The following is a 15,097-nucleotide window of genomic DNA, read 5'->3' as shown; positions in this document are numbered from 1 at the left end:
GGTTTGAGGGATGAAACTACGTGCTGTGAATTCAGAGCAAGACCTTAACTAATATTGGCTGGTTCCTCTTGGACGTTCGTGTCCTCTACAGCGACCCGTCCTATAAAACTGAACTGGACATGATCTAATCGAATGACATTATCTGTCTCTGCTACTAAAACAAATTTGATCCCGGTTATTTGACTTTTTGTCTCTCCTCAGCGCACCCTCTCCAAGCGTAAAGGGGACTCCCGTCACTGTATCCAAGTTGTAAACAAGCAACAACGCGTCGGTTTATACGATAAACCAAAGCATTTCCGTTTTTCCAAATGCTGTAGGGTTTACTGATATGGCTTCGATTTATCAGAGATTCACGGGTAAGATCAACACGAACAATTCGTTCCCCAACCCACCTGAGGCGAGCCGCCTCCTCGGTGGCCAGAGCACCGAGGACGACAATGCGATGAAGACCCAGCGCCTCGGCCAAGACTTACGACCCCGTTTCCAGTATCAACACAGGAACGAGTGCGAGGCTGAGGATGAGGATGTAAGAAAACGTACATGTCACCCCTCCATCCCTCCCTTTTTTCGCCAGGTCCCTGTAACCATACCTTTGCACCCAGATGCAGTCTGGCGCTTGATGTAGATTCTACACTATTAATCAGATTTAGAATTATTATCCCTGCGTCCACGATTGTATTTTGTCAAGAAATATCCCAGACAAAAGACCGGTTACTCTCCACCTTTCCATTAGGCTATACAATACATGTCCTTCTGAATTTACCATAGTAGGCTATACTATAATACCACCTCAGTGTAAGTGTGCATTTTAAAAAGTTGTTAAAGTTATGCATACTTGTCTACAGTGATTGAATGATAATGATGTACCTGTACTCCCTTGGCCTACGCGGGATGCGTCAACTTTTTCATGTCAATGTGGTCACAAACCTCATCGAACTGAAATAGTTGTTCTTTTTTATTTAGCTATGACTAGCCCATAAAACGCATGTTAACACGTGGTCGGTTTTGTTCACTCACTCACATCAGGAGCAATGTAATCAGCTTTGGTGGGCGAGAGCTCTGGTCAAAATACGCAATAAATAGCACAGATGGCGCGCCGGCATAGACCTTGTCTCGTGGCTGGCCTTATTAGATTCGCAATTTGCTCAGAGGATTTCCGGCTGGCCCACTGCATCCCCATTTCAAAATCAAATAAGCACGGCATTATGAATAACTTTGTGGATTCATGTGCATTTTGAATGATTGGGTTAATAGGCTTCTGCCATCACTCTGCAGACAAGTGTATGCAACTTTTCCCCGGTGTCAACTTTTAAACAACGACGTCATCTTAAACTTGAGACGGCAAGATACAAATCGTAGGCTGTGAGTGGTGCCAATAATTCAATTTCTGTCAACAGGGCTCGCTGAATAGAAATGGTGTTGAATAGATTTATTTTATACATGTTTTTCTATCACAAGCTATGAAGTTGTCAATTAGACTTGAAGATTAGACCAACAATACATAATCCAACCTAAAAGAGCCGCTCCGTTTCGCTGTCTATAGCCTTTTCTCAATTGTTAGGAACTCGACTCCTCGCGTCCTCTCCTCCACTCGCTTCGTCCTCAAAACGCATTGGAGGAGAATATGTAAGGGGAGGAGCCTAGAACTTCTCCTCCAATGCGTTTTCAGTAGGACACGAGTGGAGGACGGAGGAGAGGACACAGTGTGTTAGTGTTCCTAACAATTGAGAAAAAGCGGTAGTTGCCGAAACCACATTTGCAAGCAGTTGCACGCTCTTTGACCCGTGTCGCTATCCATGGTGCTGAAATCGTTTCAAGGGGTTGCGGGCTCAATCTAGAGTCGGTGTCACTGTTCATGGTGCTGAAAAGTTCTGTCAAGAAGCGTGTTTTCCGACATTTTCGCAGTCTTTCAAACAACTCTAAACACAACCGACATTAGTGGTGGTTGCAGTGAATAGCTGTTAATGTTGTCAATGGTATTTGTTTCCAACGAAGCTTTTTCACACTATATTTTCACACTACTTCAGTCTACAATTACTCATGTTGTCAGCTGTAGCTCTGTTGAATTATTCATTTGCCAAAAACTGTCCCTCAGGCCACAGTAACTGATACTTTCACCTAAACATGCATGCCTAACAATTGTCTATCTGTGCTCAGACGGTTTACTAGTCTTAATATAATTGCTACTACCAACAACAAGTGCTTAAACATTTGTTTCCATTTAGTAAATGGCGGACATTCAATCAAGCCATTTATTGTAGTAATGAGTTGATGAGTATTGGGGTGAGATAAAACATTGGTTGAGGTCTGCATGAATATAACATGAGATTGATTTATTGAGCAGTGGTGCTCCGTTTGTGTTTGTTGACTCGGAGAGGTCCAACATGATCTGAAGTCAATACACACAGTGATGAATGGTTTCTATTAATAGTAGTGGTGGCTGTATGTTCTTCTCATCTGCAAGTAGTTTATACTCAGCCTTATGATCTATTGCTTCCTGAGATCCAGTACTTCCATAAAAGTATGGCTGGGCAATATGGACGCAAATCCATACCAAGATAATGCAAAACATGCCCTGTTTGCTTTCTAGCTTGGTTTCAGACCTGTAAGTGTTTTCTAGTTTAGGATGAGTTTCCTCAAGGAGCATATCTATGGTCACTTTCATAGGGTGAAGGCAATTATAAGTTTGCCTGAGCTGATCCTAGATTTGCATTTGCTAATTACCTTTATCTCATTGAACTTTTCTTCCTGTATGCCTTTGGCTTGAGGCCAGTCATGTGACCTTAACAAATCACCCTGGTGAAGGTGACATTAAGAGGTGTGCGTGTGCGCGTGCGTGTGCGTGTGTGTGTATGCGCGCTAGTGTGCTTGCGCTCATATGCGTGTGTGGGTATGTTAATGAAGCACCCCTTCTAGTGGAGGTGACATTAAAATCAAGCAGTGCCTCTGAAGACTAATCCCTCTGTGATGAGAAACCTATCGACTCACCTAGGTATCGAGCCACTTCGCTACAGTGCCACTTCTCATCTCCACTGCCTCTCGTTACGTCTTTTCTTCCTTTTTGTGTCCCCTCTTATCTTGCCAGCAGCATAGAGAGTAGCAGATCTTGCTAATGCTACCACATCACCTAAATCATAACAGTGGACTAGTTCCTTATGGCATTGTGCTCAACTAGCATTAATTCAACTATTGATTTTATGGTATTGGCTGCATGGGGCTAATACTGAGGAATTAATCTCCCAAAAAAGGGCTATGCATTTAAAACGATTAATTATGTTTCTATTCGGTTTGAGCTTATCCTCTGTTGTGATGAAAAATCCTATTTTGTCAATATATAACACTGCTTACAGGCTTTAATCCTCTAAGATGTTAATGATGTGTGTTTTGAAAAGGCTCATTAGAATCTAATCAAATAACATTTTTTATTATTTAATCTGTATCCTTTATGATCTACATGTGTACCTGTTCTGTGTGTTTTCTTTCTTTAGTATGAGCAGTTGTTGTTTTAGCCCTCTTCTTTATAGGGCTGAGGTGGAAGTTACTGACTTAAACCTTTCCACAGCTCTATACAGTTAGGTCCATATATATTTGGACTCTGACACAATTTTTGTTATTTTAGCTGTTTACCAAAACATATTCAAGTTACAGTTATATAATGAATATGGGCTTAAAGTGCAGACTCTCAGCTTTAATTTGAGGGTATTCACATCCAAATTTGAGGATTTAGGAATTACAGCTCTTTAATATGTAGCCCCCTCTTTTTCAAGGGACCAAAAGTAATTGGACAATTGACTCAAAAGCAGTTTCATGGACAGGTGTGGGCTATTCCTTTGTTATTTCTTTATCAATTAAGCAGGTAAAAGGTCTGAGTTGATTCCAAGTGTGGCATTTGCATTTGGAAGCTGTTGCTGTGAATGCACAACATGTGGTCAAAGGAGCTCTCAATGCAAGTGAAACAGGCCATCCTTACACTGCAAAAACAAAAAAAATCCATCAGAGACATACCAGCAACATTAGGAGTGGCCAAATCAACAGTTTGATACATTCTGAGAGAAAAAGAACGCACTGGTGAGCTTAGCAACACAAAAAGGCCTGAATGTCCACGGAAGACAACAGTGGTGGATGATCACAGGATCCTTCACATCGTAAAGAAAAACCCCTTCACAACATCCAGCCAAATAAAGAACACTCCAAGTCTACCATAAAGAGAAGACTTCACAAGTGCAAATACAGAGGGTTCACCACAAGGTGCAAACCATTCATAAGCCTCAAGAATAGAAAAGCCAGATTAGATTTTGCCAAAAGACATCTAAAAAAGCCAGCCCAGTTCTGGAACAGCATTCTTTGGACAGATGAAACTAAGATCGACCTGTTCCAGCATGATGGGAAGAAAAAAGTATGTAGAAGGCTTGGAACTGCTCATGATCCAAAGTATACCACATCATCTATAAAACAGGGTGGAGGCAGTGTGATGGCATGGGCATGCATGGCTTCCAATGGCACTGGGTCACTAGTGTTTATTGATGATGTGACAGAAGACAGAAGCAGCCGGATTAATTCTAAAGTATTTAGGGATATATTGTCTGCTCAGATTCAGCCAAATTCAGCAAAGTTGATTGGACGGCGATTCACAGTACAGATGGACAATGACCCAAAACATACTGCAAAAGCAACCCAGGAGTTTTTTAAGGCAAAGAAGTGGAATATTCTGCAATGGCTGAAAGTCTGCACTTCAATTGCATCTCGATTGTTTAATTTCAAATCCATTGTGGTGGCGTACAGAGCCAAAATTATGAAAATTGTGTCACTATCCAAATATTTCCAGACCTAACTGTAGGTCTTGTTATTGCTTACTGTATAATCTAGTAGGTAGGGTGTGTGTATACCCTAGGTTGTGTACCTTTGTAACACACAATCATACTCTGGTTCAGTGTAAAAGGACCCATGAGGATCAAAATGTGAAATTCATCAGAGCATGTCAAATTGGGTGTCAAATGAACGCTAAGAGTCTATATTTATCAGAAATACATTTCTCAACCGTCTTTTATCATAAGAATAGTGTTTTTACTGATATTAATTCATAAACTAAATTGATAAGTGATTAAAACTGGTAATTCTGTTACCTAATCAGTACCTAATTTGTACTTAATCGGTACAACAAAAACCAGTTCCATGTAAAACCATTTTGGGTTCCACATAGAACCCTTTTGGTTCCATGTAAAACACTTTTCACAGAGGGTACTACTATGGAACCCAAAAAGGTTCTACATTGAACTTAAAAGAGTTCCAAAAGGTTTCTTCTGCAGGGACAGCGGATAAACTTCGGAAATCATACAGTAGTAGTTACAAACCACATCAAACATCACATCAACATCCTCATCAAGCATCACATCAACATCCTGATTTCATGCTCCAAAAAATTCAGACTTAATTGTTGTTCAGTACATTGGGGAAAGCAGAGCCAGCAAATCGCATACATATCTAGCACAAGTAACTGTCATTGAGAATAATGACATACATGATGCACACTTCTAAAAAAAGGAGAGCAATTTGTCTTCATCATTAAAGAGACCACTGACACATATGGTGTGTTGTCTCTAAGACAGATTCTTAGGATCCTATCCACACCGGTTGCAGACAATAAAGAAGGTTTTCATTTGGCAGAGGCTATCTCTAAGGCAAACTAGGAGCAGATTGGGGGTGTCTGTATGTTTCTTGTTTTTTGTGATATATATATATTTTTTTAATCAATTTCCCTTTTTAATGTTATTTGCTAGTTGATAAAAGAATACATTATTACCTTAATGAGAGTGTCTATTGTATACATACATCTTTGTTTACCTATTATAGCTACATTGTCATGTACAAAATGACAAAATGACAAAATCATACATTTGTGTGGGAGACCCATTTAGTCATTCTGTTACCGTCATTCTGTTACCAGATGTACATCCACTTCACTTATTGTAACAACCAAAATATATATTTTCAAACTCGAGGTATCATTTGATAGCTATCACCCCACTCTTTCTGTATCCTTTTCAATCTTAATTTGGAGCAAATATTTTACAAAGGTTTGGAGAAACTTGGTTACAATCTCCCAGGGAGGTTGTATGGTCAATCCATTACAAAACTTTGAATCTGAACAGTTCTTAGAGATAAAAGAGCAAACATAGCAAAGGGTTGAAGACACACACACACACACACACACACACACACACACACACACACACACACACACATACAGATTCCCCTCTATTTGTGTGTTTGTGGATTATCAGCGGGCCAAGCTCTTTCATGCTCTTATACAACCTAAACTGAGAGAGAATCGGGTCCTTTCAGGGTTTATGATAAGACAAATTAATATGCAGAATAGCAATACAAATGCTCAGCAGTAAATATACATGTGTTTTCGCATTGTATTTTGACTAAGGCAGCAAATGTTGAGCTTATTTTTCGGTATAACCATTATACTTGTCTACCGCGGTGATTTAAAGCATTATGCAAAAAGCTTAATACGGTGAAATGGGAAACCTATTTCTCATTCCCAGCCCCCATCTGTAATGTCAGTGGTCAGTTATATTGGAGATTGCCTTGGTAATTCAAGACTGTTGAAAGTACCGTCAAATATGTCATACTTAGATTCATGCTTCATATGATACTTCCTCTGTTCATGCCAACCACTGTTTTTTTTTTTAACCTACCTTTCCAATTATCACATTCTCAGTTGTGAGATCTCTCGTTGACTTAAAGTAGCTCTGTGAGTGCAAGTTGTCATCAAGGTGGTGCCATGGAACATCTGTATCGCTGCTGTGTTGACTTTAAGGATCAGAGCTGGTCTGAGCTACCGGGAACTGACTAAGCCCTTACTGACACTCACTTGGCTGTATTCCTCTGTGCGTGCGTGTGTACGTGAACAGGATGGAGGGTGTAACGCAGCTGGCGCTAAGACACACTGAGTTGTGTGCCATTCATGCTGGCACGAGGGAATGGGTACTAGGGCACTGGGGGCTTTCAAGCGGAAAGCTGCAGATTTAATTGTTTGTCCTCCAATTTTCCGTTCTATCCTCCCAGACTACTGCAGCACTGATGATTAGATATCTAGCCGTAGTATGACAAACTGGCTATGTACTGCTTATGAGACCAGATTTGGTGCTACACCGGTCCACAAATCTCTAGTACAGTAACCACCAATTTGGCCTAACCTGTAAACCAACAATAAGATTGCACTATTAACTATCCATGCTATAATCAGAAGATGCTTAAGAACGTATTTCAAGCTTATATACTGTATGTATAGTACAGTGGGTGAGGTATGAAATAGGGTCATACATAGAAAAAGGTCCTATGTTTTAGCTTATAGTCAGTAAGTGACTGGTAAAAGTCAGTTTGCCAAACCGTTTCCCATCATACATCAACAGTTCCTCCACCACTTCCCGTAGATTAAATATGACATGCATGTATGAACATTTTCTCCAGTTAGGAATTACGTGTCTGGTGAAGCGTGAAGCAGACTTATGGTTTATTTATCATAGTTACACATTTCACTAGATGAAGCAGGTGTACATTAAAACACTGACACACTACACTTCCACTTCCTTCCACTTCCAGTCCTTTAGACCAATCATAGCAGCAGGAAGGTGTCAGGTGATCAAATAAAACATAATTAGGAGTTCATCCTAATGTGTCCGTGCTCAAGCTGTATGTATGCGTGTATGTATGTATCTATGTATGTATAATACAAGCTCTAGAGTGCAGGAATTTGATACATTGTTATTTACGTTCACAGTGCCACAACCCTAAGTGAAAAAAGTGACATTCATCTAACAGAAATCTGACCAGCACTACCTACTTAATTTTCGTTTTTTTTATGGTCGTTTTTGGAGTTTACATGAGGCCATGTGTCTCAATACGTACACTCACCAGCCACTTTATTAGGTAGACCTTGCTAGTACCGGGTTGGACCCCCTTTTGCCTTAATTCTTTGTGGCATAGATTCAACATTCCTCAGAGATTTTGGTCCATATTGACATGATAGCATCATTGCTGCAGATTTCTCGGCTGCACATCCATCATGCGAATCTTCCTTTCCACCACATCCCAAAGGTGTTCTATTGGATTGAGATCTGGTGACTGTGGAGGCCATTGGAGTACATTGAACTCATTGTCATGTTCAAGAAACCAGTTTGAGATGATGTGAGCGTTATCCAGCTGGAAGTAGCCATCAGAAGATGGGTACACTGTGGTCATAAAGGGATGGACATGGTCAGCAACAATACTCAGGTAGGCTGTGGCGTTTAAACGATGCTCAATTGATACTAAGGGGCCCAAAGTGTGCCAAGAAAATATCCCCCACATCATTAGATATTTGCGTTAACGAGCAGTTGAACAGGTGCACCTAATAAAGTGGCCGGTGAGTGTAAGTTTGCTTGCATAATTAAATTCTTAATTATACGTTTCCAAGTATTAAGCATTAAATCATTTTAGCAATCAATTACTTGCCTTTTACTTCAATATGAATCTTAATGGTCTGATGCATACAATGGGTAAGGGCACACAAGGGCTACGCTGGCTGTTGTCAATTCATCACCTGGCAGGTCCTCACCTCGTATGGGAGATATGGCCGCTGTGGAGTGGCTTCCTCCTTTTTCTATATCAGCCATTAGCCTGTCAAACTCCTGTTGCAGATCTCTATCCAGTTGTGAGTTTCCTGGGATGTTCCTTGGGATATTGGATGGGTAATATTTGTTGTAGGGCTTATAGGCTCTTTCAACACCCCCTCCATGAGGTTCTCTATGCCCAGCCCCAGATGCAGAGGGTACAGGGCTACGATCCCTTTCATAGGGAGTAGCACTGGGCCATCCATACTTAATAATACGACCATCAGGGAGGTGTAGTGTAGAACACCGACCTCCTTCCCCTAGTTGCCATATCTTGATCATGAGTGGTCGGTAAACCCCAATCGGGAACCTGGAATTGACATGCAAGATCCAATAGCCGAGGACCAGACAATTTGTGCATTAGCTTCAATAGGTCCCTTCAAAGACCTCAGGTGGGTTTGGGTGCCTGGGGTGACACAGAACTGCCGTAGCCATGTCTTCATCAAAGGCATGGTTGTAGCAATCGGTGCACCATGACTCGGTGCCAATGACCCAGAGTAGGTGAGTTGCTCCTAGTGGTTAGTTGAAATATGTTGTCAGGTGATAATCCTAATCCTGTTGCCGGTCTCAGGGGATCTCTTTCGTATGAAGCGTTCTTTACGACCCTGCAACTTCGCCTACCCATGTTAAGTTAATGGTCAAAATGTCTATGCTAATACATGTGACCGAATGGACTGTAAAATCGACTGGAAGCTAATTACGTTTCTACAAATGCCACCATAGGTAGCTTTCACAACTCAGAGGTTGGTGCCTCCCAGGATACAACCATTGGTTGCAACAATAGCCAACCAACTGATAAGACTGATAAGATATTATAGACCATCACTGTTGTAGCTTGCTACTTCTGCAAAAAGGCTTGTCATAGCAAGTACAGTAGATTGAGTTATTCAGCATAAGGAGTCACGCAATAGGATATTATTTACCAATAATTTATTTTACCAGTTAAGATGGCTAGCTATATCCATAGCAGCTTGAGCAGACGCAGCAGCTTGAGCAGACGCAGGTTTGTTGACACTCGTGAGGAGATCAGAATATACCACAAGTTCGTCTTGGGGAGGGCTGGGATAATCAGACTGGGAGAAGGTATGAATCCTAAACAACCTGCGCAGTGGTGAGTGTATGTCTTTTTAGTTGACCAACAACCTGTACTGTAGTAGGAATCAAAAGCTGAGTGTGCTGGAAATCCTTGTCAGTGCATAGGATATACCTTTCAAGGCCTCAATTGAATTTCCTGTCACTTAAAACTTGTTTTGCATTTAATATACAGATATGCAAACAAAGTATTGATATTGAAAGAGGTAATAAATTATTTATTAATCCATACTTCAAGTTTAGATTCAGCAGCTAGATACAGTATGCAATCCATAGCCATGACTGAAAGTGCTATGTGACCTTGTTGTAGATTAAGACCATTCTACAGTTCCCAACTGAACAGCAGCATACAGTCAGTTCCCTATAGGCCATGATGGGAGTGCAGCAGCATTGCCTCAGAGGCCATGGCTCTTCACTCTACTCTCTCTCTCTCGCTCCACTGTCACCATCTCACTACCAATGACCTGTCTACTGGTTGCTATGGTTTCAGAGGTGGATGTGCCTTTTCTCTAGAGAGCATCAATCTTGTTCAAGGCCACAGTGAACCTCAGTATGTAGGATTAGGATTGTCTCATTTCCTGTATGTAGCTGTGCAGGATTAACTGGTTTTGAGTCTCAGATTTCACATGCACAACCATGTGGTTGAAAGTCAATTCAAATCAAATGAAAGTGCATTGAATGGTTTGTGTACATGCTGTACTGTAGCAGCCAATATGTCATACAGTGTGAATGGCTTAGGCCCCTAATGTTTCAAGCATGGAAGCCCTGGAAGATTTTAATTGTAGACATATGACAACACGACTTATGACAACATCCACAACATTTCCATGGTAAACCTCCGTAGATTTCCCATGTAATTCCATATACAGTACAATGTGTTATGCCCATGCCAATCAACATAAGGGTTAGGTTAGTTGTACAACTAAAATGGCCTGCAAGTTAAATATCCTAAAAAGCCCGTAGCCCATACCATCCAAAAATCCAAGGTCGCCTGTCCTGTCCAACTAGCGTCATGTATGTAAATATTGGTGTCTGCAGCTCTCCAATGTGTGTGGCAATATTTTTTTCTTTGGTTGTCTGGTAGTAGCTGACGATAACAGAGGATAGGCATGAATAACTTTATCTCTGCATTAAATGTATTCATATCCAGCCTTTTCACGAGCCATTTCCACCAGGGGGAGAAGGAGGAGAGGGGGAAATGAAACTCACTTCCACTGGGCTTAAAGAGCTCTCCTTGTGTACATCTCTCTGACTGACACACACACACACACACACACACACACACTGTGCACCATGCAGTTGCACGCACACACAGACACACACACACCACACACTTTTAAGAGCTGTGCTGTGCTACGCTTTTCACGGGTCAGAAGTTTGGAGTGCTGATTTAGTCCTTTATTTATGACCGTCCGGGGTTTTTACTGAGATTGGGGAGAAAAGCAAGGAATGGCAAAAACTTTAAACACTTTTACCCATAAACAACGCCCATGCATTTTGCATAAAACCCACGTCTGACGAAGTCTCATACTGTCGGACATCAAAGGCCTCCGAGGGTGGAGATGGCTGTAATGTATTTTGGTATTGCCTTGATTCACCTACCGTGTTCGTAACCTACTTACACTTTTTCTTAAAAAAATCCTCCTCTCCCTCAGGAATCACCTCACTCGATGTACCTAGCATTTGTTTATGTGAGCTTTCGCTGTAGAAGTTAGAAGTTTGCTCCCTGAGCCTAAATTTAGTCTGGTGTGTGCTTACCAACCTGCACTCTCTTCTCCAGATATTTTCATGTGTTTCTCATGTGTGGTTGGTTTATGGCAGTGATGGATACAGCAGTGCCTTTGATCTGGTTGGCATTGTTTACTTTTAGCTGCTGCTTTCTGACTCAAAGTAGGCTTGTTATTTCAGGACTAGGGGAACTACACTCATGCTCTATAATACTTTTATGGCAGATTTTTAAGATGAACTGATCAGCTTATTTTATAGACTGAGTGACATACTTACTGTAAATGTACAGAATAGTTACACTATTTGTGCAAAGACTGAGATTCAAACTATGCAGAAGTAACTTCATAGTCTGTGGGAAGTCAGACTTGTCGCTCATCCCTGTGAAGGGTCTATTCAGTTCTCTCAGTGTGTGGCACAGAGTAGAGAAGAGCATGGCTCTAATGGGACTTGCTGCTGACCTAACCTGCAATTCACACATTCTGCCACGAGAGGCTGTCTGGGCTCCTGTTGCAAATCGGAGCCCATGTCTCAGGCAGCAGTAGTACTAGAAGTCACTCAGAGACGTCTTGTGGTGGTGCAGTCTATGGGGATAGGATACCAGACGGAGAGACAGAGAGGGAGAGATGTTGGAAGAGAGAGATGTAGTGGATGGTACAAACAGAGAGACAGAGAGAGGGTGTGAGTGAGTAATATGGAGCAATAGATAGGTTAAAGTTATACGAGGGGATGGAGAGTAAGAATGACCACATTATATGAAGATTTGGTTATAGGACTAATATGATGTGCTTTGATCTGGAATGTGGGAATCTGTATTGAGTGCATTTATTTCAAAGCAAAAGGAGCCTTCAACTCACCAGCTGTTACATAAAACTGACTATAGAGGGCAGAATTCCCTCACAGGATACAACATAGCAACAACTCAACAATTACACCTGCATAGATGTTTTCATTCTAAAGTAAAACCACAGTGTACACTTTTTAACTCAGTCCAGACAGTGTTCTATATTAGTCTGTAAAAGCAGTTCCATTATCGACTCGCTAAATATTTAGACAGAACCTCGCCGTCCTTTTATACCTTTTTTTTTTTTTTTTCAAGCTCTCAGACAATACCAACAGACAAACAAAGTCAAGCCTCTCTTCTGTTGTCTGAGATGCTATATTTAAAACATCGCTTTTAAGGTGGACTGACTCATCCTGGCAGGTATGGTCTGTTGTTTTGATGTTTTGCTTTTAGCAACCTCCATCATGGTCTGAGGGCCTCGGACATTGGTTTATAAAATCAAAATAAAACCAGACTTCTGTTTCAGGGGTGGGAAAGGGAAAAGGAAAGGTTCTGATTCTTTGGAGTAGAACTTGCGTGGTTCTGATTGATTTGGCTCGATCGTGTGTTCATGTGTGACTATGTGGTTACGTTAAATGAGTTATCAGCTGGTTTAAACAATTCATATTCAGTTTGAGGTGAGTTCTTTAGATCAGTAGATGATAATACCCCTCTACCACTCATTTCACTTCCTGCTAGCTAATAAGCATGCACACACAAACACACGCACGCACGCACGCACGCACGCACGCACGCACGCACACACACACACACACACACACACACACACACACACACACACACACACTCCTCTGTGCTCTACTCAACAAAGTAATTGGGTGAAGTCCTTAGGCTTTGCTCTCTTGTTTCTCAGAGACAGTATACACCTGTCAGGTTCACCTGCGGAAGCATATTTTACACTTTAGTTGGGCCTGCCTGTCTGTTCACATCATAAGCTCCTTCTGAATTCATTTTCAGATTTGTTTTTCTTCTCTACTTTGATGGAAGACTTTGATATTTCCCGATGGTCAGCTGAACTCTCCTGTCTGTCTCTCTCTCTCTCAGAAGAAGAAATGCTCATTTGTCTAGAATCACTCCTCAGTTTTGCACTGCTGTATATATTATCATCATATTACATTTCAATAATCAATGTATCTATGCATGTTTAATGGTATTTTTCAAGCAACACCCCCCCCCACCACCACCACCACCACCACCACCACCACCCTAAAAGTCGAATCATTCCTCTGACTCTCTCCTCTCCCTCGTTGTTCAACCAAGACCAAATCAGCAATTACACACCCAAATATCCAATTAAAAACTCCTTTCCCTCCCTTAATTTGTTGCTATGCTGGCTTTAAGAGAAGAGCAACAGAAGTTTTAAATTACTTTCTTAAGAAGCAGTTGGAAAAACAGAGGGAACATCCCTGGAGGATTGTGACCTCATGAGTTTTAGAACATCTGATTTTATTACTTTGTTGATTCCATTTGATCAACTAATTGTGGAAAGTTTCCTACCTTTCTCCTTTTCCAAGATGTTTTGTGATAAAAGACTGCTAATTACTTTGCAAATTGATACAATGTTACAGCTCTTTATTTGCAGCATAACATAGTAGGTTCATAGTAGGTTCCATATCAGACCCTGTTTGTTTTTTCACTGTCGGACATGTTAACAAAATGTTGGAAATCGATACGTGGTTTGTGCTCTTAATTTTGGGTATAAAATATTGTTGGTTCTATTTCAGACACAGTTTTAGCTGTTGGACGGTGTTAACAAAAATCGGATCGAGACCGCTTTGAAATGGCATCCATCTGTTGTCGATTTTTCTTCCTCGCCCAGATACACACTTTAGATTACGTCCACGACTCGTGGAGTTGGATCTCTTTTCCTCTCTTCCCAGTGACCTGTTTAAAGCTTTTGAAGAGAACAGCACTTCTCCTCATTTCTACTCCCTTTCTTCCTCCTTTCTCTTTTCCTGGCTCGCCTTTGCGACCTGGAGTCTTGGAGAGTGGTGTCGGCTCGTTGAAGCAGAACATTACACTGCAACCTCTTCCCTCCCTCAGCTCACAGAGCCCTGGTTCAGGTCACGGCAGGCCAGGCTACATGTCTTTTTATTCCTGTTGAACTGAGCTGCATTCAATAGAACATCACGTTTAAACATTTTTAAAAAGCCAGATGTTTATGGGGGGATGGAGGTGGGTTGAGTCTGAGCTTCAGTGTTGAGTTTGAGGAGTGTGAGTTTGACATGGGTATACTTGAGATAGCCCTCACACACCTGCATACTGTAACAATGATACTTCAAACTGCCTTGGTCATAGATCAGGGTTTTACTTGTCCTCTATTTTGGCCTTTTTTCTTTTTTCATGGCTCTTTCTGTTTTTACTTCTATAACAATGATGATTACAGCACCTTATGGTAAGGTGTCTCCCAAGGTTGTTTTTGTGCATTGTGAACATTCTCCTTCTCTCTTCTCTCTCTCTCTCTCTCTCTCTCTCTCTCTCTCTGTCTTTCTCTCTCTGTCTATATATATATACTGTATATACTATATATATATATATTGAAGGGCCTGTGAGTCATGTTTGAGCACATCTATCAGGAGCCATTGCTCTTTATTTGTTTTGCTTTCATTTAATGATTATGGGACTGTTTCAAGTCATGGCTGCTGCACTCACCTGTAAATGTGCTTTCCACTGTGTGAAGAACTACCTTTTGATATGAACTGAAAGGAATGGAATTTTTTATTTATTTTTTTCATCCAACAAAATTGCTTTTTTGTGGCTCGTGAAAGGTATGTTT

General features: G+C 41.2%; 1 protein-coding gene across 1 annotated transcript in view; it reads left to right on the top strand.

Moving 5' to 3' along the window:
* Nucleotides 1-328: 328 nt before the first annotated feature.
* dpp6a (dipeptidyl-peptidase 6a) overlaps nt 329-15,097 on the top strand; it is a gene marked incomplete at both ends in the record, with an annotated part of 116,092 nt that continues 101,323 nt past the window's right edge. Inside the window, one exon of the mRNA XM_083670625.1 lies at nt 329-526. Coding sequence (XP_083526751.1) covers nt 329-526 — 198 coding nt within the window. The remainder of the gene's footprint in view (nt 527-15,097) is intronic.

Source organism: Argentina silus (assembly GCF_951799395.1).
Source record: "Argentina silus genome assembly, chromosome: 1".
Lineage (NCBI taxonomy): Eukaryota > Metazoa > Chordata > Actinopteri > Argentiniformes > Argentinidae > Argentina > Argentina silus.
Note: the sequence above shows the minus strand (reverse complement) of the source record. Positions and strands in the feature narration are given on the sequence as shown.